The sequence below is a fragment of the Orbicella franksi genome, chromosome 12, assembly GCF_964199315.1.
Source record: "Orbicella franksi chromosome 12, jaOrbFran1.1, whole genome shotgun sequence".
Classification (NCBI taxonomy): domain Eukaryota; kingdom Metazoa; phylum Cnidaria; class Anthozoa; order Scleractinia; family Merulinidae; genus Orbicella; species Orbicella franksi.
In genome coordinates, this window is record NC_138156.1 from 19,408,762 (window position 1) to 19,435,357 (window position 26,596).

At 40.8% G+C, this 26,596-nt stretch overlaps 3 protein-coding genes and 2 pseudogenes across 7 annotated transcripts in view; 3 read left to right on the top strand and 2 right to left on the bottom strand.

The window, feature by feature from the left end:
• The window catches only part of LOC145464416 (acyl-CoA dehydrogenase family member 11-like), a 49,636-nt gene extending 36,262 nt beyond the window's left edge, over window positions 1-13,374 (bottom strand). For 3 of the 4 annotated variants that reach the window (XM_081448298.1, XM_081448297.1, XM_081448295.1), the window contains exon 1: window positions 10,810-13,374. The gene's annotated coding sequence lies outside the window, so the exon portion shown is untranslated. Of the gene's footprint in view, window positions 1-1,100; window positions 1,220-10,809 lie in introns of those variants that run through there. The other variant, XM_081448296.1, reaches the window with a different exon arrangement.
• The window catches only part of LOC145464393 (BTB/POZ domain-containing protein 6-like), a 68,100-nt gene that overhangs the window by 12,664 nt on the left and 28,840 nt on the right, over window positions 1-26,596 (top strand). The gene's annotated exons all lie outside the window — the stretch shown is intronic.
• Window positions 1,216-26,596, bottom strand: part of LOC145464371 (acyl-CoA dehydrogenase family member 11-like) — a 97,040-nt gene continuing 71,659 nt past the window's right edge. Inside the window, exons 15-16 of one of the 2 annotated variants that reach the window (XM_081448237.1) lie at window positions 1,535-1,612; window positions 1,216-1,262 (exon numbers count right to left, since the gene is read on the bottom strand). In XM_081448237.1, the coding sequence (XP_081304363.1) occupies window positions 1,548-1,612 (65 nt within the window). In that variant the 3' untranslated portion in view covers window positions 1,216-1,262; window positions 1,535-1,547. Of the gene's footprint in view, window positions 1,263-1,534; window positions 1,613-26,596 lie in introns of those variants that run through there. The other variant, XM_081448240.1, reaches the window with a different exon arrangement.
• On the top strand, window positions 7,090-8,916 carry LOC145463171 (BTB/POZ domain-containing protein 6 pseudogene; annotated as a pseudogene).
• On the top strand, window positions 14,171-16,703 carry LOC145464387 (BTB/POZ domain-containing protein 6-like; annotated as a pseudogene).

The following is a 26,596-nucleotide window of genomic DNA, read 5'->3' on the forward strand; positions in this document are numbered from 1 at the left end:
TCTGTCGGCAGCAGTGTTTCTGATAACTGCAGGAAGTTTTAGACGTCCACAAGAGTTGAAAAAGTTCATTCATTAATCCCAGAATGAAGAAGGCCAAGATATGTTGTCGAAAGCGAATGCGAAGACCGAGTTATTCTGAGCAGTGCATTCTGAAGAATTAGTATTTTCTTTCACCGAAAGACCGTTGGTTTGGACTATTTTGAAGCACTTTCTGTCTTTACTATATACGTTGACGTTTCGCCACAAAATTCGAAAAAACTCCCCCATCAAGTTGTGGCACCACGATACTAAAATACCTTTTTGAGGCTGTGACAATCATATTTCCCGTAAAGAAATGTGTGTTTTTTTAAAGGAATACGTAATACAGTGGTGAAGTTCAGTGACTGTGTAGTTTTGCCCTGGGTTTGAGACGATGAATGAATCGGTAAACGGGCGAATCGCCGGATGTAAAATGACGACTTGCGCTCGAATAATTTTTTCTTTTCTTTAATTCATGAGCCATATAATAAACAACTTAATAACCTCGACCGTTCGGTGGTTACGGGAAAATCTCAAACCTCGGCCTACCCAATTGACCTCGCTATCGCTCGGTCAATACGACAAGGCCTCAGTTTGAGATTTTCTCGTAACGACCTCACTCTCGGTTATTAAGTAGTTAATCTTGCCCGCTAGGGTAGCCAATCACAGCGAAAGATTTGATTTATCTTGCCCGCTCACGGAGCTAGCCATATAATAAATCTACTTATTATATGGTTAGCTCCGTAGGCGGACAAGTCAGCCAAATCCTGCACTGTGATGGGTTACCTGAGTGGGCAAGATTGTGTTATGTTGCCTGCTCGGGATTACGGGCTGTGTCCCGCAAGAAAAATTTCCTTGTAATTCCTTTTATTGGTGTCCTTTATTTATACTAATAAATCCTTTATTGACCAACCTTGTTGGGTCAAGATGGCTGGGTATTGGTCCCGTTCTTTTTTTGAGCGTTTATGGACCTCGACTCCGTCTCAGTCCATAAACACGCAAGAAGACAACTGCACCAATATCCAGCCATCTTGACCTCCTGCTTGGTCAATAACCCCTGATATACACATGGATTGCCATACCTATGTAAATCCTTGCTAAGCTATACGCCAGATCACGTGCAGGCAGCGATTCAGAAAGAAGCTCGTAGTTTTGTGGAGACAGGAACTTATTCATGGAAGACTGAACTTGTTCAGACAAAAATGCAACTTGTCCGAGACGCTTGCGTGAAAAGCCTTCAGTACCTATGTTGAAACAGGAAGATATGCATTGAACATCACAAGGATATTAGAGTGTTAGGGTAGGATGACACGGTATAAAAGATATTTGACCAGTGAAAAGCGCGGGAAAATGTTGCCAGTGAAAAGTACACAAAAGGATTGACGGGTGGCAAGCGCGGGAAAAGTCACGTGACAAACGATTGCTAAGCAAATTACAGAGCCCAAAAAATGAAAAAGTAAAATTAAGTAGTGAACCACAAAATAAATCACTATATCAGGTTCTGAGTACAATTTACCTGTCCTTGACTTTTAAACACGGACCGCAGTACATCTAATGACAGAACATTCGTGGTTCCTTCCCAAATAGGCAAAACCTAACGGAAAAATATATATATATAACAAGAAAATTAAGTAAACTGTCAAATAATTCCTTTACAAAGCCAACCTAGATCAAAAATTCAATCAGCACTCGACATTTGACAACAACAAATAGGCCAATTTCGATATATTTTAAAAATTCTAACTTAGCTTCGAGGCTTGAGGAATAAAACTAAAGAAATAAATTACTTATCCCTCAACCTTGATGTAATTTCTTTTGTTTATTCCCCTATGGCTAAGCGTCGGAGCCATGAGTTAAAAGAATTGGCCTTTAAGGAACAGGTTAAAATAGCCACGATGGAACTGGAGTACAAAATGGGTACACTTGAACAAATACAGCTTTTTTTAATTGATATTTTGTTACAACTACGGCGTTTATATTTCATATTAAGCTTATATATCCTTCTCATTGAAGTTCTTGACCGCAATCCGGCAGATTGATTACTTTTGCCTGGATGGTAAAATGGCGTGAGTTAAACCCAAATAACTTACGATAATCTGCTCAGGGTAAAAACTACTCTAAAACATAATATCCACCTATTATAATAAGTGAACACATTATTTCGGAGAAATGTAATCAAAAAAAGTTCCAGCTGAACACACTTGACCTGATCCTTTACTCGTACACTTAAGGTGGGACTTAACCTAAAAACACTTAAAAACACACCGTGTTTCAAACATTTCTTCGTGGCTAAGAGTTAACTCCAAACCATGGCAAAGTATACATTCTTAAAAAGCTCAAAGAGCAAAGATTATGAAAAAAATATTTGTGTACCCTATAACTGTATTGTAACCTGACACCGGCTGATTAAATCTGCCACCTGCTGGGGAATGCCAGGGCTTACTTGAGAAAAGATAACTCCTACTAGAACAGATCAAAAGGAATAATTTTTACATTTTACAAAAGAAGACAAACAACTTGCTGAGATAAGCATAGAGATTTTTGAAAAGTTAAAAGCACGTGAAATGATGACCAGTTAAATCTGATACAGAAAATCTAGCCTACGTTCCAATACATAACTTTGACAGAATGCACTGGATGGAAAAGTTCTATGCTTATCCCACAGAACGTACTAAAAATAACAAATCCTGAAAATTTTAGCTCAATTGAATAAATCCTTCTCAAGATATCTTTTCTAGAAGGCGAAAATAACTCGTTTTGAGAAAACGAGCTTTAAACTTACAGTAACAGTACTTGTCAAAATAAAACTTCAATACCGTAAGATTCGAGTTCCGTAAAAAACAAAACTTCGAATTTCTTTCAGAATTTGAGGTTAAGTCCCGCCTTAACAGCAACTTAAAATGCGTGACAAACAGTTTTAAACTCGACATTGACACACTGTCAAAGTAAAACCTGATATGTCTTGCAAATAAAACCGAAAATCATCATTTACGAGACAATGTCTTGATCTGAAAGAAAATTCTGACAACTTCAGGCTCAGTGCACTAAATACGCTTATTTCTTTCCTCATCAGTTTATTCTTACAACTTCTAATACTTATTTTCTGTTCACAAACTTCCACATTGATCACGCGATCAGGATCATTCTATAAACCGCTCTGAACAGTGTCAGCTGAAAACATTCAAGCAATGATAAAGTGTATTATCGTTTGTCTCACGATGTAGTCACTTGAGATGTAGATCGCGACGTTTCGACTGCTTACTGCTAGTCTTCTTCAGGCGATAAGGTCGACTGATTGCACGGTATCACTTATATCACAAAGGACGGCTGTGATTGGTGCATTTCGATCCTCCTATTGTTCCATTGTTCCGGCGAGTAGCTGTTCCCTCAGTGGTCCGTTGTTGTACCGTTCTCCTGTTGTTGTGTTTCTTGATCGTGGGTATCCATGCTTCAGGAATTTCAATTCCACTATCCCTGTTGATGTTGTTAGGGTGAAGTCTTATGTGAATAGCTTCCTTGACCCTACGTGTGTACCAGTGAGGATCTCGATCAATAAACTTGACCTCATTCCAGATAGGATAGTGGCCGGTCTCGTGGGTGTGTTCAGAAACGGCGGAGGTCTGGGTACGGGCGAGTCGTATATCCCTGTCGTGTTCTTTGATCCTCTCCTGCATAGATCTCCCTGTTTCCCCGATGTAGACTTTGCCGCACTCACAGGGAATCCTGTAGACAACACCATCTTGTTTAGCCGGGTTGACGGTGTCCTTTGGTCGCACTAAGTGTGACCGAAGTGTCGTGTCGGACTTAAAGACGGTGCGAATGCCTTGTTGTTCTAGGCAACGGCGGAGAGACTCCGAAACTCCTTGGACATAAGGTAAAACGGCGGTGGATTTAAATTCAGCGACAGGCTCTCTTCTTGGGATTGTTCGTGCCTTTGTGATCTTCTATACAAAAGAGGAGGGATATCCGTTAGAAACAAGTACAGATGACAGATGTTTCTTCTCTCCAGCGATTACTGATGGTTTGGTGACGAGACGTTTAGCCCGGTCGTACAGACACTTCAAAATACCGCGCTTTACTGACTGAGGGTGGTGTGAATCATACGCTAGGTACTGATCAGTATATGGGCGCACAGCCCTAAGGTTGATTCGTCGACATGAGCGTTGCTCACGCAAGCTCGCACGCTATACCAACCATCTCACCTTTCTCACAAGGTGTATTAAGAACCACATTGTTCCAAGAGATCTGCAAGTTCGGCCGCCAGTTCCCACCAGAGGCGCACGCAGAGTCGCTGAACTAGCATCCATGAGATTCCTGAGGGAAAGAATCAGACTGACGCAGAGAGCCAAGGCAGATACGAAGAAAGAAGCCGAATCAACAGCACAGAGCATAACATCTGCTCTTTCTGCGGATGACGCTGCAGAGGTACTCGACAAGGTTAAATCCACTACCCAGCGAGTCTTTAATACCACCAAAGACCGTCAACAGCGCAAGTTTGAGAAACTTTTGCGAGAGAAACAGTCTTCTGTTTCTCCTACAACTTTTGTTGACAAAACAAAGTGGGTTATCAACTTGTCATCCAGGACCCTTAACGAAGCTGAGATGTCCTTACTGAAGAAAGGTCTAAATTTCGCCGTGACTCCTACGAGCGTCCCAGCCACCGAGATCATCGCCAAGATTGAGTCAGCAGTCAGGCCACTAGATGCGGAGCGAGCAGACACAGTCAGGAGATCCGTCAACACCATCCTTCAACAGGCACAACCACCCACGCCCAACATCACGAAGGAACAACAGGAGGCTCTTAAAAGCTTAAAAGAGGACAACTCCATCATGGTCCTTCCGGCCGACAAAGGACGCGCCAGCGTAATCCTGGACGCTGACACATACCACGCAAAAATGTCAGCGCTAATTGATTCCGGACCGTACCAGCTGCTCAACAAAGATCCGACAGACCGCTTGACCCGGAAGCTATCTGAGAAGCTGCTAACCCTAAAACGGAGTGGACACATATCAGAGGCGGTTTATAATAAGATCAGACCCCGACACAAACAACCACCTAGGATCTATGGTTTGCCGAAGATCCACAAGGCCGACACACCGCTTAGGCCAATTGTGTCGTGTGTCAACACCTTTCCATACGACCTGTCTGCTTTCTTGGCTAACGTATTATCTCCTCTTGCAGGTAACTCGAACTTCACAGTGAAGAACTCAACTGACTTCGCCTCCACCATCGCCAGTGAAGAGTTCCAGGACCACGCGATCATGGTGTCTTTCGACGTAGAGTCACTGTTTACCAACGTACCGATCGAGGGCGCCGTACAAGCCGCGCTACAAAAAATGGAGAACGACGCAAGCCTGGCTGACCGCACGACACTTACACCAGTTCAAATCGCGGACCTCTTGAATTTCGTATTAAGATCTACGTACTTCCAGTACAACGGATCGATTTACGAACAACGAGACGGCACAGCCATGGGGAGCCCTGTATCCGCGGTTATTGCTAATCTCTACATGGAGATATTTGAAGAACAAGCAATAGAGTCCGCACCTTACAAGCCTAAGATCTGGAAACGCTACGTAGATGATACTTTCACCATCCTGGATCGGGATAGAGTTGACGTCTTCCTGCAACACCTGAACAGTCAACAACCATCAATCCGTTTCACCATGGAGATCGAGAACAACAACAAGATCGCCTTTCTCGACACGTCAGTTTACAGAGAACCTGATGGCCGCCTTACCACCAGTGTCTACAGGAAACCAACACATACTGATCAGTACCTAGCGTATGATTCACACCACCCTCAGTCAGTAAAGCGCGGTATTTTGAAGTGTCTGTACGACCGGGCTAAACGTCTCGTCACCAAACCATCAGTAATCGCTGGAGAGAAGAAACATCTGTCATCTGTACTTGTTTCTAACGGATATCCCTCCTCTTTTGTATAGAAGATCACAAAGGCACGAACAATCCCAAGAAGAGAGCCTGTCGCTGAATTTAAATCCACCGCCGTTTTACCTTATGTCCAAGGAGTTTCGGAGTCTCTCCGCCGTTGCCTAGAACAACAAGGCATTCGCACCGTCTTTAAGTCCGACACGACACTTCGGTCACACTTAGTGCGACCAAAGGACACCGTCAACCCGGCTAAACAAGATGGTGTTGTCTACAGGATTCCCTGTGAGTGCGGCAAAGTCTACATCGGGGAAACAGGGAGATCTATGCAGGAGAGGATCAAAGAACACGACAGGGATATACGACTCGCCCGTACCCAGACCTCCGCCGTTTCTGAACACACCCACGAGACCGGCCACTATCCTATCTGGAATGAGGTCAAGTTTATTGATCGAGATCCTCACTGGTACACACGTAGGGTCAAGGAAGCTATTCACATAAGACTTCACCCTAACAACATCAACAGGGATAGTGGAATTGAAATTCCTGAAGCATGGATACCCACGATCAAGAAACACAACAACAGGAGAACGGTACAACAACGGACCACTGAGGGAACAGCTACTCGCCGGAACAATGGAACAATAGGAGGATCGAAATGCACCAATCACAGCCGTCCTTTGTGATATAAGTGATACCGTGCAATCAGTCGACCTTATCGCCTGAAGAAGACTAGCAGTAAGCAGTCGAAACGTCGCGATCTACATCTCAAGTGACTACATCGTGAGACAAACGATAATACACTTTATTATTGCATCTACCACGATGAATAACAACGTTTTCCTCGACATTCAAGCAATGATTGCAGAAGTTATTGCTGTAACAAAACGCTGCCTATACCCGTGTGTTAAATTTCGAACCAGAAGAGTTAAAGGACATTTATTTTCTTCTCTTTACCTGTTGATTTTTGCTAAATCACATCATCCGCGCACCACCACCCCTAGGCTCAAGGTCACGCACACTGGACTGCGTGATGAATTCCTACTATTAAAGTAATTTTATATTCAAATTACAGGCGCAAGGCTATGTAGCCACCCATCTTACCACGAAAACCACACGATAAAGATCTAAATTGAAACTTCCTTGATCAGTTTTCAAAGAAAGGATTTCAAAACAGAAACCATGTCTTTCGTCAAGGAAAACTGGCAAACAACACGACCCACAATCAGAGAAAGAAGCAAGTTTATGTTCAACAACGATCTCTTTAGCGATGTGAAGTTTGTTGTCCAAACGGCCGCTCAAGGCGAAAGCGAAAGTAAACAAGTGATTCCTGCTCACAAGTTCGTGTTGTCGATCAGCAGTCCTGTGTTTGAAGCCATGTTTTACGGTGAGCTGGCGGAGACTTTAGACTCTATTGAACTGCCTGACTGTGAGTACGACAGTCTGTTGGAGTTGTTTCGTTACATGTACAGTGATGAAGTGGTCTTGAGCGGAAGTAATGTGATGGGAGTGTTGTATTTGGCGAAGAAATACATGGTCCCTTCACTGGCTGATAAATGCACCGAATATCTGCACGATAACTTAGATCCATCAAACGTTTTTAGTATCCTGCCCTCAGCTCAGAAATACGAAGAGAAAAACCTGGTGGATCGATGCTGGAAAGTGATCGATAAACGGACAGAACAGGCTGTGAAATCGGATGGGTTTGCGACAATCGAGAGGTCCTTACTTGAAGCAGTAGTCGTAAGAGACACTCTGACGATTGAAGAGATAGAGCTGTTTAAAGGTGTTGACTTGTGGGCGACGAAGGAATGTGAGAGACAAGGTTCAGCGGCAGATGGTGCTTCAAAGAGAAGAATTCTTGACGAACACCTAATCAAAGGAATACGATTCCCAACAATGAAAATGGAAGAATTTGCTAGTGTGGTGTTGGACAGCGACATTTTAACAAAAGAAGAAGTTTTCAGTATTATCAAACGCCTGAGTTCAGTCTTGAGTTCTCCAGTGGGATTTCCAGAAACAAAAAGATGTGGCTTTCAGTTTGACGGAGACATTCACCGATGTTGTAGATTTGACTCATTGTCTTTTATTGAATGGCGTTATGCTGGGACAGACGCCATCAGTGTCTCTACAGACAAAGATATTGTGCTTCACGGCGTGTGCTTATTCGGCAATGAGTATGCTACTTACTCTGTAGAACTAGACATAATAGACTCTTACACTAAATCAATTTGTGTGTCAAAAACTGGACGATTTTCCTCAGAGCTATTACAAGGGAAGGATTATAACTATCATGGTTATAGAATGTCTTTTGACAAAAAGGTCATTTTAAAGAAAAACACGAACTACGACATAAAGGCTAAGATATCAGGGCCTCCTTCGTTATGCGGAGCGGGCGGGGCCAGTTCTGTCCAATGTTCAGAAGTAACATTCACATTTATGAATAGTGAACACTCGAGCAATGCAACGGACGTTAATGACGGTCAACTTCCCGAATTGCTGTTTTCTCTTTATAAACAATGAACATTTCGTTCATTTGTCGCAGTCTTCAAGTTTTCAAATTTGTAAAAATCTGGAGTGATTATCGAGTTCTTTATCTGATGAAAACAGCCACTGTTTAAGGAGGCAACAGAAGTAAGAAAGATTGACAGAGAAAACTTGTTAGATAGTGTAAATGGCGAACTACAATGTCAATAGAAAAATGCAAACGAAGTAATTTTGTGTAATGAAAGCTATATGTAAAATGCACGTTCAGTCCTGTAATTTATGAATATGAATGAAATAAATCAACTTGGGATATGACCCACTGTCCTGATTTACGATGGCATTCCAATAATTTTTTTCTTTTGGTTATAACGGTTTTTCGCTAAATTTTTCAGCCCTAGCAAAACAGAGTCAGAAGAAATTTCTTTCCTTTCATGTCTTTGGACTTCTTCGCTATCTGGATTCGCGACCAGTTTCAGCTTAGTGATTTGAACTTAAATGGCTAGCTCCGAGTACGACTGAGATCAGCCAAGTCCTGTGCAGCGATTGGTTACCCAAGCAGGCAAGATATCGTTATCTTGTCCGTTGGGGATTGCTGTTTTCCTTTCAGTAACGAATAAAATTTTTCTCTTAACGATAGAAATATTACACATGGGAGAAAAGGTGACAATGTATGAGTACGAGGTGAAGGTAAAATAATTAGTTAATAACCCAGTAAAGGTTTTCTTACGGTAAACCCTAGTTAGGAAGGAATTAGTGTCACTATTGTCGATAAGAACATCTGGAAAGGGTAATTTGCGATTAAATTCTTTTCCATAGTAAACCTTATGTTGGGGTGCCTAGAGTTAATGTAGTCAAAAAATATAACAGCATCGTGCTCCGAGTGAAATAAACAAAAAGTGTCGTCAACATACCTACGATGAAATAAAATTTTAGAGGATTGAAAATTTTCCAACCATAGTTTTTCATGATGCCCCATAAAAGGATTGGCTAATACGGGAGCAAGGGGAGACCCCATGGCCACACCGTCAATTTGGTCATAGAAAGAACCGTTAAATAAGAAATGGGTCTGGGCGGTGGCTACAGTGAAAAGGCTTCTAAGTTCAGGTTTACTTAACTTAAGGTCAGGATTGCCCTCGGAAATGTAATTGACCGCCAGGTCAATACATTCCTCAAGAGGTATGCTAGTAAAGAGACTTTCCACATCGAAGGAAACCATAAATCTATGCAATCTTTTGGCGCCGCACATCCCAACTGAACACTGTGCTACAGACACTTTTACTTTTGTACAGGACATTCAATCTTTATCTATGTTTGGTAAATTTATGGTTTCCGAGGGCAATCCTGACCTTAAGTTAAGTAAACCTGAACTTAGAAGCCTTTTCACTGTAGCCACCGCCCAGACCCATCCAGCTTTGCAGCTTTGCGTGAGAAAAGACTAATCTGATTTCTATGTTTGAAAATCAAATAAATAAGAAAAATAGCAGCTGCACTGTAGTCTTTTCTATTTTGCAGTTTGATAGCCGTGGCAAGCAATTTGGTTCCAATATTTTAACAAAGATTCAGCTGTCTGACAAAATCAAAGTTAAAAAGTTCATTTGTGTCTGACACAAGTATTGAATGTAGTTTGAGGCGTGTTTTCATGAGTCTAGGCTCACAAAGAGTTTACAATAACTTGGAATGCGTTCTTGTAATAAGCATTAAATAATGCTAAAGTGGGACATTTTCAATGCCTCACTGCTCCTTAACGAGCATGGGCACCCCCTCTTTTTTATTTTATAATTTAAGTTCTCATATGATAAATATTCAGTGACAAAGTTTGAACAAAAATCTATGTGCAGTTTTATTTCAGGGGAATTACCTTAAGCCCGAAATATTCTTAACTTGTTATCTAGTTATCATTTCTAGAACTTTAGCTTACAGACAACCACACAACCGAACAAAAACAGGCTGTTTCAAAAAACTGTCAAAGTAAACTTCCTCTAGTGACTTTCAGTGTGTTCTTAGTATATTCTCAAAATTTGGGTTACTCTCAGCCTCAACTTTCTTATGAAAAAAGTTCTTCCAAAAGAAAGAAAACAAGTGTACTCGGCTCCTAATCTTCTAACCAATCATAAAACTCTTACAACTGCAACGAATTTGTTCAAAAGGTGAATAAGGCATCACTCTTGCTTGTATGACATTAAGCCTGAAATTTACAATTGAGAAATCAACATCTGATTTCTCCGAGCCCCACTGATCAACTTGAAAAATCGTCAAGCAGACACACGACAAGAAAACGTATCAATTGTGACCCAATTTGGGTTTATATACAACCAGAACTAGCAGGAGAGCATTTGATTTAATTTTCACACAAGTCAGCAGTTTTAAAAGGGTTACCATCATTAAGCCACGCCCACAGCACAGAATCTTAGTACCTCTTAGGAGTTCTTTACAGAATTTCCGACGAGCACCCCCCGTCCTTTTTATATGGGAGTACCCCAAGGATTTTTTCAAGTGGTGCTCAGTCTACAGTCACAGCTACTGACACTTGAAGTTAACTATTGCATCTCGTTCACGTACACACCGAATAAAACACTTCCTGAGGCACAATTGACCACTCTAGCATCCAGGAACGACACATTATTATGAAACTTCAAGCCTATTACACCCGCTTTCAGTGTTACGTGCACAGGCGACATCTTTCGACCATCTTTCGACATGCTTTGTGAACGGCTGAAAGACCGTTTACCTGTGGAACTAGCAATTTTTCCGGTTATTAGCGGAACAAATGACAAGTATATGATAATTACTGACCTGCAATGGTACATACAACAAGTGATTTAGTTCCCAATCTTCCCGTTATACTCACGGGAAGATTGGGAACTAAATCACTTGTTGTAAACACAAAATGGCCGTGGCATTTATCAATCCTTCCTTGGCTTCCCGAATCACCAGTTACTGTTCATACATGTATGTGTGCCGAGAGTTGTCCAAAAGAGTGCTTCTACAAACCTTTCAAGAGGAGTCTACATGATTAAACCGGCTTCGAGGAAAACAATGGTCAGTAATACAAAGAACATCGAAGTATGTGACGGTCACGCTCGACACAGATCAGGAACGCATAAATCTACTTTATATACAAACCTACAGTTGGAAGGAAAAGCTGGCAGTTTTAATGCTACCTAGGTTTCAAGGATCGCTACAAAGGACCAAAACTTTAATCTTAAAGCCAGGTAAGAAACTTACGGGAATTTATGGAGCACTTTACGATGGCGAGTGTGTTAGTTACTCACTGGAATATTTGGATGTGTCGAAAACGAAGACCCAAAAACGAAGACCGAAGACCTAAGACCCTGTGGTCTAAAACGAAGACCCACCGGTCTAAAACAAAGACCCACCGGTCTAAAACGAAGACCCACCGGTCTAAAACGAAGACCCACTGGTCTAAAAAAAAGACCCATTGGTTCAAAGTCAGCCTCAATGGTCTTATGAAAAAGGTAAACATTAAAAAATTGCTTGGAAATAAGGTTTTTTTTAGGTCTTTAATTTCGGTTCAATATAATTAAATCGTAATTTATCAATGGCTTGAGACATTGGGGAGGAGTAGACTGGAATAAGCTTTAACCCCCTCTCTGGTTTCAACGGTGGTCACGTGACCAGTTGAGCCATGCAAGCTCGATCCCGATTTCATCTGCAGTAAAGACATGTTTTTCATCCCTCCTCCTTCCCATATCCTAGCCGCTTGTCTTTGTACGTGTTCAGCGCCCACATCTTAACTGGGCCAAACTATGTATGAAGGAGTTTTTCGATGAATTTGATATTTTATTAAAGCGGCTATGAGCCTTACTCACAACCATATTCGTACAATCTCATGTCTGGTTTTTGTTTCCCAGTAAACAGAGCTCAGGCAAGGCGGCTCAAGGCCTGTTATTTGGTCATTAGCAACAACGATCGACATCAGATTTCTCCGTAAGCATCAGAAAACCATTCCGTACAGATGATGAGAAAATAGTAATGTATCAACTAACAGGGTTCGTACGGGTCCTGGAAAACCTGGAAAGTCCTGGAATTTTACTGTGGCATTTTCCAGGACTGGAAAGTCCTGGAAAAGGGCTACTGGTCCTGGAAAGTGCTGGAAATCTGTTCAACTCAAGTAAAAAATATGAAATGTATGGCAGACAGCAAGGAGAATTAAAATTGAGATCTTGGGAGTGAAAAGGTTGATGTGAATTTTAGAGTCCTGGAAAAGTCCTGGAAAAGTCCTGGAAATTTGTTTCTGGAAAAGGGTACAAACCCTGAACTAAGAAACCCAGTTTGGGCTGACATACAACCAGAACTGGCATAATAACAATGACAACGGCAAAGGAGAATTGACATCTTAATCTTGAGAGTCCAAGGATTAAATGTGATGCAACTCAAGTGCAGCAGTTGTTTTAGACGTGAGAACAATCGTCGCTTATGTCACAAAACGTTTGCCAATTGAAATAAAACTACAATAACAAAGCTCTGTGCACTGTTTCACTTTGGCTACAAGTCGAAATTCCACTTTGCTTTATTGGGTTATTATTACCCTGCTTATAACCCTAATTGCATCAAAAACTGACAGCACAGCAACGCACAGAACACTGGACATCGTTAATTATTCAGAACAACTAAAATGAGACACGCTACCCTGAATATGCACAAAGCTACAGCTCTTACATTTTCATTGACATATCAAAGATTTAGACACATAACGAGACTACCCTAATGCTTCAACATTTTCTAGAACAAAGCGTTTTGCTTGTAACGCATACGCAGAAGACTAATCTACGTTGCTGTCTACTAGGTGGAAGATACAGTACACACGCGACAACACCCGAACGTCGCGAGCTTTTCCTTCCGGTGTAAAGCCTGGTTCACACTTGCGACATAACGACATAAGAAGGACTTTATCACCTTTATGTCGTTATGCTTGCAGTGTGAACATGCTGACGTAATAAAACAACAGCATGAAAATAACTACAACACGAAACACTGTTTTTTTCCTTATGTCATTATATCCATGTCGTGCGAACAACATTGACAAAACAACATAACAAATAACCAATCAAATCGCCGCAACAATTGTCGAACCCAGTCCACCACTAGCACTATTTTCAAAATGGCGGCAACAATCAACTGGTGCGGGCCTTGGGATCAAGAAGGTTAATCCCGTTTACCTGAAATGATATTTTCGATCGCCCAAACTAAGTTCTCTGACGAGGTTGTGGTACTAGCCATGTGCTGTCCTGGCTTCTAGTTCAAAGATCAGACACACGCACTATTTCATGTTTTTCTAGCGTTATTTCCCTTTGTCTTCGACACTCATATAATTGCAAAGGAAAAATGCAGGTGACCAGAATATACAGAAACAACTTGTTGTACTATATATGATGTTGCAAGTGTTGTAAAGAGACAATGCAATAGTGTAATACAAAGCAGAAAATGAAAAGCAAATCTCAAACTGTAACAATCTGCCTTAATCTCATCATGACAAATTAAAACCTTTAGTGACAAGAACATTGTTCACTAAAAACATTTTAGGAGCACGAATTTGTGTTTCACTGAGTTTGTACATTTTGTGATATTTTTCTGTGCAAGATTATTTGACACATCGAACAATAATGCCAGGTTTAAGAAATTCCCACAAAGATTAACGGAGAAAAGTAGGTTGGTAGTCTACATGATGAATTGCAATATTTTATATGAAAAAGACGTAAACAATGTAATGTTATGTAATGAAGGTTGTCTATATAATGTAAGTTCAGTCCTGTTATTAATGAATGTTATTAACATATATATTTTAAATAAATAAACTGGGGGTAATTATACGCAAACGATGCAAACAAAGCTAATCGCCGGAAGCGCATTCTCCAGTTGTGCTCAGTCTACCCTCACAGTTGCAGTACAAGTTATTTGTTCTTTTGTTCCCTTAAAGGGTATCACGCCATTCATGTGAGACCCTACAAGAGCTGCTATTGTTTTATTATTGTAGGAGCTGTTATTCTTTTAGGGCTAGGGGCATTGTTTCTGTTGTTTGTTCTATTGTTCCCTTAAAGGGTATCGAGCCCTTCATGCGAGACCAAACCAGAGCTGCTACCCGACCCCAAATAAAACACGCCTTAAGACAAAATTGACCACTGTTGTATTGGGAACTCTAGTCTAGTATTTACTGCTTCCCGTAATAAGTGTTTCTTGTCAACTTTGTCGGTTGCTTTACAGTAACTAGGCGCTCCCTGCATGAGTATAGTTTCAAACCAGAAGAATATCGAGGCAGAAATTTGCAAAAATTTCAAGAATATATGAATACCAAACTCGAGGCCGAGATTTTTTAAAAAACATACTTTTGTAAGTTGAAAATTTGTAAATACAATTATATGTTTTATACTAAACCATATGAAATTTTTCCTTTCTCTAAACGGCAAAACTATAGGGAAGCAGCAACAAAAACAGCACTCGCCGTATGTTTGGTGCTAATAACATTTCTGCAAGAAGTTATGTGCGTCATATCAGACATTAATGCCTGCGGGCTGGCTCCAAAATAACTTTAACACCATCCAGACAACAAATACATTCGAAAACAGAAATGTCATACGCTATAATCTAAGAATATTCACAAGAATATTTTCAGTCCAAAATCGGCAGAAAAATAAGAACATTCAGCCTGGGCCGGAAAAGCAATATTCTTAGAAAAAGAGAGCGTAACCCGTAGGAAACTTATTTTCTACGCTATTTTTCTTGGTTCAATATTTCTGGGAAAATCCGACTGATAATAAGGAAGGTGTGACCAAACACTCTCTTAGCGTGACCGGTCACACCAACTGAGTTCGTGATAGCTTCCAGTTAAGTAATTATATATTCAAATTTTTGAACCCACCGCTGTCTCGAGTTGCCACCACTTTTCATCACGAATCTACACGGTCTAGCAACCTCAAACGCTCCTCCTTTAAACTACGGTGATCTCAGTAAAGAAATCATGTCTGTCGTCGAGAGAAACTGGCAAACAACAAGACCCACCATCAGAGAAAGAAGCAAGTTTATGTTCAACAACAATCTCTTCAGCGATGTGAAGTTTCTCGTCAAAAGAGCCGATGACGAAAACGAAAGTAAACAAGTGATTCCCGCTCACAAGTTCGTGCTGTCAATTAGCAGTCCTGTGTTTGAAGCCATGTTTTATGGTGAGCTGGCGGAGACTACAAACTCTATTGAACTGCCTGACGGTGAGTACGACAGTCTTTTGGAGTTGTTTCGTTACATGTACAGCGATGAAGTGATCTTGAGCGGAAGTAATGTGATGGGAGTGTTGTATTTGTCAAAGAAATACATGGTGCCTTCACTGGCTGATAAATGCATGAAATATCTGCAAGATAACTTAGATCCATCAAATGTTTTCAGTAGCTTGCCCTCTGCTCAGAAATTCGAAGAGAAAAACCTGGTGGATCGATGCTGGAAACTGATCAGTAAACAGACAGAGGAGGCTCTGAAATCAGAGTGTTTTGAGACCATTGAGAGGTCCTTACTTGAAGCAGTAGTCAAGCATGACAATCTGACCATTGAAGAGATTGAGCTGTTTAAGGCTGTTGACTTGTGGGCAACAAAGGAATGTGAAAGGCAAGGTTTGGCGGCAGATGGGGAAGCGAAAAGAAGAATTCTTGGAGAAGAAATCATTAAAGGAATACGCTTTCCGATCATGGATGAAAAAGATTTCGCCAGTGTGGTTTTAGACAGTAAAATATTAACAACAGAAGAAATCATCAGTGTTCTCAAACTTCGGAATTCAGTCCCGAGTCCGCCGAAAGAATTTTCAATAACTAAAAGATCAGGTTCTGACGGTGACATTGAACGATGCTGTAGATTTAACTCGTTATTAAATCGCAGATTGCGATACGGCCTCTGGAGAGACCATCTTATCTCATTTTCTGTAGACAGAGATATCAAGTTACTCGGAGTGTGCTTATTTGGTAGTGAGAATAATGCTTACACGGTAGAATTGGTGGTAAGGTCATGAGTTGGATTTACAGCTTTGATGCATAAAACTGGGTTATTTTCCTCAGAGCTTTTACAGGGGGGGAAATTTAACTATTTCGGTTTTAAAGTCTTGTTTGACAACCAAGAGGTCCTTTTACGGAAAAACACCATATACTTTGTAGAAGCTAAAATAGGTGGCTTTGATTTGATATGTGGAGACGACGGTGATAGCACTGTTACATGTTCTGGAGTAACTTTTACCTTTTTAGATATTGCCACTACGGGTGGTGGAACAACCACTCAACAGGGTCAGTTTCCCGAGTTAATTTTTTCTCTCTAAATTCATATCAATTTATATAATATGTCGAATTATTCACGCATTTTGATTGGCTCGTTCTTATCGAGGAGTTTTATCGCAGCCCAAGTCAAGTTCGAGTCAAGTTCTATTTTTATTCGCTTTTCCTGTTTTATGATCTAGACCCCGTCCACCGTACGTACGCCGGAGAAATTAGAAACCGGCGTTTTCACTCTGAAAATTTTCCGTCCTCATTACGCCGGATAATTTGAAAATGCAACAATCACCCTGAATATCGTGACGTCATCGTTTTCGAAAATCTCCGCTTTCAAAAAGTTTTCCGTCCACACTAAAACGCAAAGCCGGCGTTTTCAAATTCCTCGGGTTTGAAGAGCGTTTTCGAAAAGCTCCGTTTTGTTGACGGATTAGTGTGGACGGCAGGCCTGACAGTAGAAATAAAGCTGCGTTTTCAAATTTCTCCGGCGTTGTGTGGACAGGGCCATAGCTTGATAATAATTGTTGTGGTAAAAAAATTTGTTAGTTAGGGTTATCAGTAATGTGCTAGTAAAAATCGACCTTAATGTGATTCCTCAGAAATAAAAGTTGCCGAATAACTTTTTTTGAAACTTTCCCCGAATGTTCCCCACCAGGCACTGTATCGTAAAATACAATTAAAAGGATAGGTCACCATTATCGCTAAAGCGATATGATGGGCCAATCTTACTCCATTTATGCCTAATCACGCGCGTTATTTCATCGGTTGACGTCGTATTTTGCGGTAGCTGAAAGCAAACGTTATTAAAGAAATACTTGAAGAAATCTTGATAGGTAGAAAGTATCGGGCACATGGAACAATGTAATCGTATAATTTATAGCAAAATCACACAATTCTAAACGACATTGACTCAAAAAGGGCCGCAAATCATCGTTTTCGAGGTCATATGATAATTCGCATCCTGGCGTGCCGGTTTTGTGCACTCTTTTAGCTATATCATTTTTTCCTTCCGAACAATTTTTTTCTCAATATTTTAGCTTAAAGAGGATAATTTGGACACCAAAATTATGCAATAAAAAATATAGGTCACCAAGCCCGTTTAAGAGAAAACGAGCATTTATTTCGCTGCCGAGCTAAACTTGAGGGAAAATCTCCTACGTTGTGTACGTGTGCCCGCGCTAATGACGCGAAAATCGTGCGCAGTAGGGATGCGCAATGCAAGACTGAGGAATCACCTTAAAGGTACAGTGGAACCTCGATTTAACGAAGTGGCTGGGGACCGGCCAAATTTGTTCGTTAAATCGAGGGTTCGTTATATCGAAAACCTCGATATAACGAATTTGAGGGGAAACGACCAAAATGTTCGTTATATCAAGGTCATAGTTAATGATTGATTTGTAACACAGGTGACTTCTGTCACGCAATTCAATGCAGTTTTCGTCTCCCAGAAGTGCCGCGTTCTGAGATGCAATTCATTAGGCACGGTGGCTTTCAATATCAATTATTTTCACTTTAAAGCAGACGCGCAGCTTTTGTTTACAAAAGAACCACACTTTCAGAGTAGCGATTTAAAAATGTTGCAACATAGAGGTTATGCCACAAGGATTACAAGAATTTGTTGACTGTTGATCTGGTCAGCGTTTATCTTTTGTCGCGTGTTGACATTGTAATGCGCTATATCGAGGTAGATTTTACGTTTGGGCTTCCGGATTATGTTCGTTATATCGAAGAATTCGTTATATCGAGGTTCGTTATATCGAGGTTCTATTCCATACATTTTACTGTAACTTTGGCCGGGACATAGAATATCGTTCGTTATATCGAGGACTTCGTTAAATACAGGTTCGTTAAATCCAGGTTCCACTGTACTTGGTTATTGGACTGTATAAACTCAAGTTTTACATTTTACCAGAATTCACGCTGTTCTTAACGTCCTCTAGTGACTCTCAATCTGCGGGATTCTTAGCATGTTTTTAAAATTTGGTTCAATCTCAGCCTCAAAGTTCTTCTTTGCTTGGAAATAGGTTTTTTTATGTCTTAAGTTTCGGTTTAAGTAATTAATAATTTATCAGTGCCTTTAAACTTTGGGAAGAGTAGATTGGAATAACCATTAACCACTTCATGGGTTTGAACATGGGGTCATGCGAACAGCCCAGCCATGTAAGCTCGAGTGTTATCCCGATTTCATCTGCAGTAAAGACATGTTTTTCATTCCTCCTCCTTCCCATATCCTAGCCGCTTCTCTTTGTACGTGTTCAGTGCCCAAACTTTACTGGGCCAAACTATGTATGAAGGATTTTCTCGATAAATTTGATATTTTATTAAAGCGGCTATGAGTCTTACCCACAACCATATTACTCCAATCTCGTGTCTGGTTTTTGTTGCCGAGCGGTAAACAGAGCTCAGGCAAGGTGGCTCAAGGTCTGTTTAAACATAAACAAAAGCGATCAACATCTGATTTCTCCGTACTGCATCAGAAAGCCATTAAGTACAGATGATAAGAAAATAGTCAAGTGTCAATCACGAAACCCAGTTTGGGTTGATGTACAACCAGAACTAAGATAAGTTATTAGGGAGTTTAAGAAAACCACGACGGCAACGGCAACGGGAACATCGCTAAACAAAAGGTGTAATGAGCTGAGCAATGGCTGTGCACGTGCATTATAATTCTTGGTACATCTCTTTGCCGTCCTCTGCAAAATAACAACGTGAAATGACCAAATTTTGCGTTGTGTGGAGAACGTGAACCACAACGGATAATATTTAAAGTTTATATTTCGAATTTAACGTTGTGTTCAATAACCAGTTTCGAGATAGTTTAGACAAAGAGAACCAAACTAAATGAGTTTAGAGTATCGCGAGATTCGTAGGTAAAATGTAAAGTTATTATTTAATCGACGTTGTCCTCGGCGTCGCCGTCGCTTCTTAAACTCCCTGATAACAATGACAACGGCAAAGGAGAATTTATATCATAATATTGAGAGTCCAAGGATTAAATGTGATGCAACTCAAGTCCAGCAGACAACAGTTGTCTCAAGAACAATCGCCGCTCATGTAACAAAACGTTTACCCATTGAAGTAAAACTACAATAACAAAGCTCTGTGCATTGTTTCACTTTGGCTACAAGTCTAAATTCCACTTTGTTTTATTGGTTTATTATCACTCTGCTTATAATCCTAATTGTATCAAAAACGGACAGCACAGCAACGCACAGAATACTGGACATCGTAAATAATCAGAACAACTAAAATGAGGCACGCTACACTAAAAATGCACAAAGCTACACCTCTTACATTTTCATTGACATATCAAAGATTTGGACAAATAACCAGACTACCGTAAGGCTTCAACATTTTCTAGAACAAAGCGCTTTGATTGTAACGCAAGCGCAGAAGACTAGTCTAAGTTGCTGTATACTAGGTGGAAGCTACAGTACACACGCGACCACACCCGAACATCGCGAGCTTTTCCTTGTGGTGTAAAGTCTGGTTCACACTTGCGACGTAACGACATAACAAGGGCTTTATCACGTTTATGTCGTTATGCTTACAGTGTGATCATGCTGACGTAATAACACAACAGCATGAAAATAACTACATAACGAAACACTGTTTTTTTCCTTATGTCATTATATCCATGTCGTGCGAGCAACATTGACATAACAACATAACAAAGAACCAATCAGATTGCCGCAAGAATTGTCGAACCCAATCCACCACCACCACTATTTTCAAAATGGCGGCGTCAATCAACTGGTGCGGCCCGTGAGATCAAGAAAGTTAATCCCGTTCACCGGAAATAATATTTTCGATCACCCAAACTCAGTTCTCTGACGAGGTTCTGGTACTAGCCGTGTGCTGTCCTGGTTTTTTGTTCAAAGATCGCACGCACCCACTATTTCATGTTCTTCTAGCGTTGTTTTCCCTTTGTTTTCGACACTCATACATTGCAAAGGAAACATGCAGGTGACCAGAATAAAGAGAAACAACTAGTTATACTATATATGATGTTGCAAGAGTTATAAATAAGCTTTGTTGTTAAATGTTTACAACGCAATAGTGTAATACAAAGCAGAAAATGAAAAGCAAATCTCAAACTATAATAATCTGCTTTATTCTCATCATGACAACTTAAAACCTTTAGTGACAGGAACATTGTTCACTAAAAACACTTTAGGAGCACGAATTTGTATTTTACTGAGCTTGTACATTTTGTGTACATTTTGTGATACTTTTCTGTGCAAGATTATTTGACACATCGAACAATAATGCCAGGTTTAAGAAATTCCCACAAAGATTAACGGAGAAAACTAGGCTGGTAGTGTAAACGATGAATTGCAATATTTTATATAAAAAAGACGTAAACAATGTAATTTAATGTAATGAAGGTTGTCTGTATAATGTAAGTTCAGTCCTGTAATTAATGAATGTTAAAACATATATTTTCAATAAATCAACAACGGGATTATTATACGGCAACGATGCAAACACAGCTAGGCACCGGAAGCGCATTCTCCAGTTGTGCTCAGTCTACCCTCACAGTTGCAGTACAAGGTAGTTTTTATATCTCATTCACAAACACTCCAAGTAAATAGGAGTGTAGCAGCTCTCGTAAGCTGCTATTGTTTTATTACTGTAGTGACCGTTATTGTTTTAGGGCTAGGGACATTGTTTCTGTTGTTTGTTCTGTTGTTCGTTCTGTTGTTCCCTTAAAGGGTAGAGCCATTCATGTGAAACCCTACAAGAGCTGCTATTGTTTTATTATTGCAGCAGCTGTTATTGTTTTAGGGTTAAGGAAATTGTTTCTGTTGTTTGTTCTGTTGATCCCTTAAAGGGTATCGAACCATTCATGTGAGACCTTACAAGAGCTGCTAACCGACCCCAAATAAACCACGCCCTAATACAAAATTGACCACTGTTGTATTGGGAAAACTAGTCTAGTATTTACTGCTTCCCCTAATAAGTGTTTCTTGCCAACTTTGTTGGTTGCATTACAGTAACTAGGCGCTCCTTGGATGAGTACAGTTTCAAACCAGATGAATATATTTTATAAGAATATCGAGGCAGAAATTTGCAAAAATTTCAAGAATATATTAAGACTAAACTCGAGGCCGAGATTTTAAAAAAAACATAATTTTGTAAGTTGAAAATTTGTAAATAAAATTATATGTTTTAAACTAAACCATATGAAATTTTTCCTTTCTCTAAACGGCAAAACTATAGCAAAGCAGCAACAAAAACAGCACTAGCCGTGCGTTTGATGCTAATAACATTTCAGCAAGAAGTTACGTGCGTCATATCAGGCTGGCTCCAAAATTACTTTTACACCATCCACACACCAAATACATTCGAAAACAGAAATGCCACACGCAATAGTCTAAGAATATTCACAAGAATATTTTCAGTCCAAAATCGGCAGAAAAATAAGAATATTAAGCCTGGGCCGGAAAAACAATATTCTTATATAAAAAAAAAAGAGTATAACCCGGAGGAAACTTGTTTTCTACTCTATTTTTCTTGGTACACAATTCCTGGGAAGATCCGACTGATAGTAATAAGTTGTGACCAAACACTCTCTTAGCGTGACCGGTCACACCAACTGAGGGCTTCCAGTTAAGTAATATTATATTCAAATTTTTGAACCCACCGCTGTCTCGAGTTGCCACCCACTTTTTATCACGAATCTACACGGTCTAGCAATCTCAAACTTTCTTGGCTTAAACTATAAAGATTTCAGTAGAGAAACCATGTCTGTCGCCAAGGAAAACTGGCAAACAACAAGACCCACCATCAGAGAAAGAAGCAAGTTTATGTTCAACAACGATCTCTTCAGCGATGTGAAGTTTGTTGTGAAAAGGGCCGATGACACAGGCAGGAGTACCCGTCGGATCCGCTCCGCAAAATATCCGCTCTGCAGACTAAAGTTGAGCTGGCTGGGAATTTTAGCATTAAACAGAATCTTGCTGAGAATTTAGCTAATCAAAAACTAACTAGCTGGAAAATGTTTTTTGGTGTTCAAATAGCTTACATTGTGGTTTTACTAATCAGTTCTGGCTGGAAATTACATTCCGGATGCGATCACTGACTGAAGTGTGTCACTTGACACTCTCTGACTGCTTGACCTTTTGTTTGAAAACATGCTTACAATAGAATGTTAGTTGTTTATTAAAGTTTTGTTTACCAGCAAACAATAGAAGTCTGTTCTGCTGTCATTTATAGTGTGAAATTAGATCGGTTTCTTTTCCCTTGACGCTCCTTTTTTCCCACGTTCAGTTGCATGTTTCACCACCGTTGATCCGGTCGCGGAAAATCATCGTCTGTTCTGCTTTCATGTTCTACCTTGAGACAACTGGTTATCTGGTGATGACGTTTGTTGGTTTCTGCAGTCTTTTCACATTTTTGCCTGAGGCCCGGTGAGACTCCAGTAACCTCGTAATATTTTGTAACTAAAACATTGTTCCGGTATAATTTTGTGTCCAACGGTCGGTTTCAAGCGCGATCAGATTTTGCCGACCAGTTGTTTGAGGGTTTGGCAGCCAGAGAACTCTGAGGACTCCACTGATAAATTCAAAGGTTCAGGTAAGAACTACTTTGGAGTTGAACTAGCTGAATCAGCCTATATATTTAATATTCAGTGATAATGTTTAAGCAATGTGTGCGGGAAAAGCCGGCGCAGGTTTTCAAACTGTATTCGCCACTGTATTGTATTTCAAACCCAACGGAAAATGCAGCTTCAGTGAAGACAGTGAAAGCAAGAAAAGGCCTAATATGTCTCAGAACTTGGAAGGGTTTTCGAAATTGTCAGTGCATTCATCCACAGTGATCCTACTTCCAAGTGTAATTTCAATTCTGTAATTTTAACGACCAGTAAAATCCGATCCCGGTTCTGCAGTCGAGGATGACCGCTTTTTAACGCGTCGAACGTTAAAACATGAGCTATTGAAACACATTTGCCGCGTCTTGGACAAACTGACGAGATATTGAAATGATTATTTTTTCCCGGTGTAAGAAAGTATTGTTTCCATCGGTTTCTTTACTGAAGTCCGATCGTGTTCTTTATATAACTGAAGGCTGATTACCTATTGCTGCCTTTTGGTATACAAAGGCTTGCCATGTCAAAGGTCGGAAAAGACCAGAAGGCAATCATGTCGTTCCAGATTTCGTTCTTTCGGTGTCGATAGCGCCAGGACAATAATGTGTAATTTAATTTCTTATGCGTTCCCATTTGTTAACGCGCGTGTTTTTCGCACATTCAGTTTCTGTTAGAGAACAAGTTATTTTGCATGCCTGCGTTGTTACCGGAAATGGAGACATTTCGCCTTATTGTCCTTCGTTTTATGATGGCACAGACAGTGATTTTGTGGTGGAACAATTATCGCGCGGTTCAGTTCATGTAGCTAAGCCAAAGCGCGAAACATGGCACACGAAAAAATAGGGGAGGGGCGTGGCACCAGTTCACACCATTCACTGAATTCACGCTTCTGGGTTATAGTTTGATGACGAAATGAGCGGTAAAAAATTATTCCACAATTATTTTTCTTAAACAGTTAAATCCTTGCTTCTTTGACTTGCCCCAGGGAATGTAATTTTCAGCAATGTAACATCAGTTAAAATCTAAGACATTTCATTGAATTCTCTCATGAATGAGCTATTTTTGTGAACATAGTTCTTGATCTAGATCTTACATTGAGGGGCCCGATAGTATCACCAGTTTCGTATATTATTATTTGTCCGTGGCTGTATGCGTATTTGGATGCATGTGTGTGTGTGTGTGTGGACGGGGGGAGGACGCCGGTATAAGAGGGATTGTGCAGTATGTTACATTTTCTAAAACATATCATTTTTCAGGTGTAAAATTAACTGCGTGAACTATAAGAAGCACAGCTAAAGATGCTGCAAACGTTACCCGATGTCATGGACTGGTACCCAAGAAAAGATGAGCAAATTTGTTGATGAAATCACGAGATCAAGTTTGTGAATCTTTTATGCTGATCGTCCAGTGTATATTTGTGACATTACATTGATCTGATTGATACATTTTGTTAACGAGTTAACGAGTAATGATGCTGTTAATAGCAATACTTTTACGGTGAACGGCCTTTAACATTCCAACAATGCCGGGGTCTTTGCTGCGAAACTTTGCACTTAACTGTGTGAAACTTTTACGGTCAACGGCCTGTAACATCCCAACAATGCCGGGGTCTTTGCTGCGAAACTTTGCACTTAACTGTGTGAAACTTTTACGGTCAACGGCCTGTAACACCCCAACAATGCCGGGGTCTTTGCTGCGAAACTTTACACTTAACTGTGTCAAACTTTTACGGTGAACGGCCTGTAACATCCCAACAATGCCGGGGTCTTTGCTGCGAAACTTTGCACTTAACTGTGTCAAACTTTTACGGTGAACGGCCTGTAACATCCCAACAATGCCGGGGTCTTTGCTGCGAAACTTTGCACTTAACTGTGTCAAACTTTTACGGTAAACGGCCTGTAACATCCCAACAATGCCGGGGTCTTTGCTGCGAAACTTTACACTTAACTGTGTCAAACTTTTACGGTCAACGGCCTGTAACATCCCAACAATGCCGGGGTCTTTGCTGCGAAACTTTGCACTTAACTGTGTGAAACTTTTACGGTGAACGGCCTGTAACATCCCAACAATGCCGGGGTCTTTGCTGCGAATGTTTGCACTTAACTGTGTGAAACTTTTACGGTCAACGGCCTGTAACATCCCAACAATGCCGGGGTCTTTGCTGCGAAACTTTACACTTAACTGTGTCAAACTTTTACGGTGAACGGCCTGTAACATCCCAACAATGCCGGGGTCTTTGCTGCGAATGTTTGCACTTAACTGTGTGAAACGTTTACGGTCAACGGCCCATAACATCCTAACAATGCTGGGGTCTTTGCTGCGAAACTTTGCACTTAACTGTGTGAAACTTTTACGGTGAACGGCCTGTAACATCCCAACAATGCCGGGGTCTTTGCTGCGAATGTTTGCACTTAACTGTGTGAAACTTTTACGGTAAACGGCCTGTAACATCCCAACAATGCCGGGGTCTTTGCTGCGAAACTTTGCACTTAACTGTGTGAAACTTTTACGGTGAACGGCCTGTAACATCCCAACAATGCCGGGGTCTTTGCTGCGAATGTTTGCACTTAACTGTGTGAAACTTTTACGGTGAACGGCCTGTAACATCCCAACAATGCCGGGGTCTTTGCTGCGAATGTTTGCACTTAACTGTGTGAAACTTTTTACGGTCAACGGCCTGTAACATCCCAACAATGCCGGGGTCTTTGCTGCGAAACTTTACACTTAACTGTGTGAAACTTTTACGGTCAACGGCCTGTAACATCCCAACAATGCCGGGGTCTTTGCTGCGAAACTTTGCACTTAACTGTGTGAAACTTTTACGGTCAACGGCCCATAACATCCTAACAATGCTGGGGTCTTTGCTGCGAAACTTTGCACTTAACTGTGTCAAACTTTTACGGTGAACGGCCTGTAACATCCCAACAATGCCGGGGTCTTTGCTGCGAAACTTTGCACTTAACTGTGTGAAACTTTTACGGTCAACGGCCTGTAACATCCCAACAATGCCGGGGTCTTTGCTGCGAAACTTTACACTTAACTGTGTCAAACTTTTACGGTCAACGGCCTGTAACATCCCAACAATGCCGGGGTCTTTGCTGCGAATGTTTGCACTTAACTGTGTGAAACTTTTACGGTGAACGGCCTGTAACATCCCAACAATGCCGGGGTCTTTGCTGCGAATGTTTGCACTTAACTGTGTGAAACTTTTACGGTCAACGGCCTGTAACATCCCAACAATGCCGGGGTCTTTGCTGCGAAACTTTGCACTTAACTGTGTGAAACTTTTACGGTGAACGGCCCATAACATCCTAACAATGCTGGGGTCTTTGCTGCGAAACTTTGCACTTA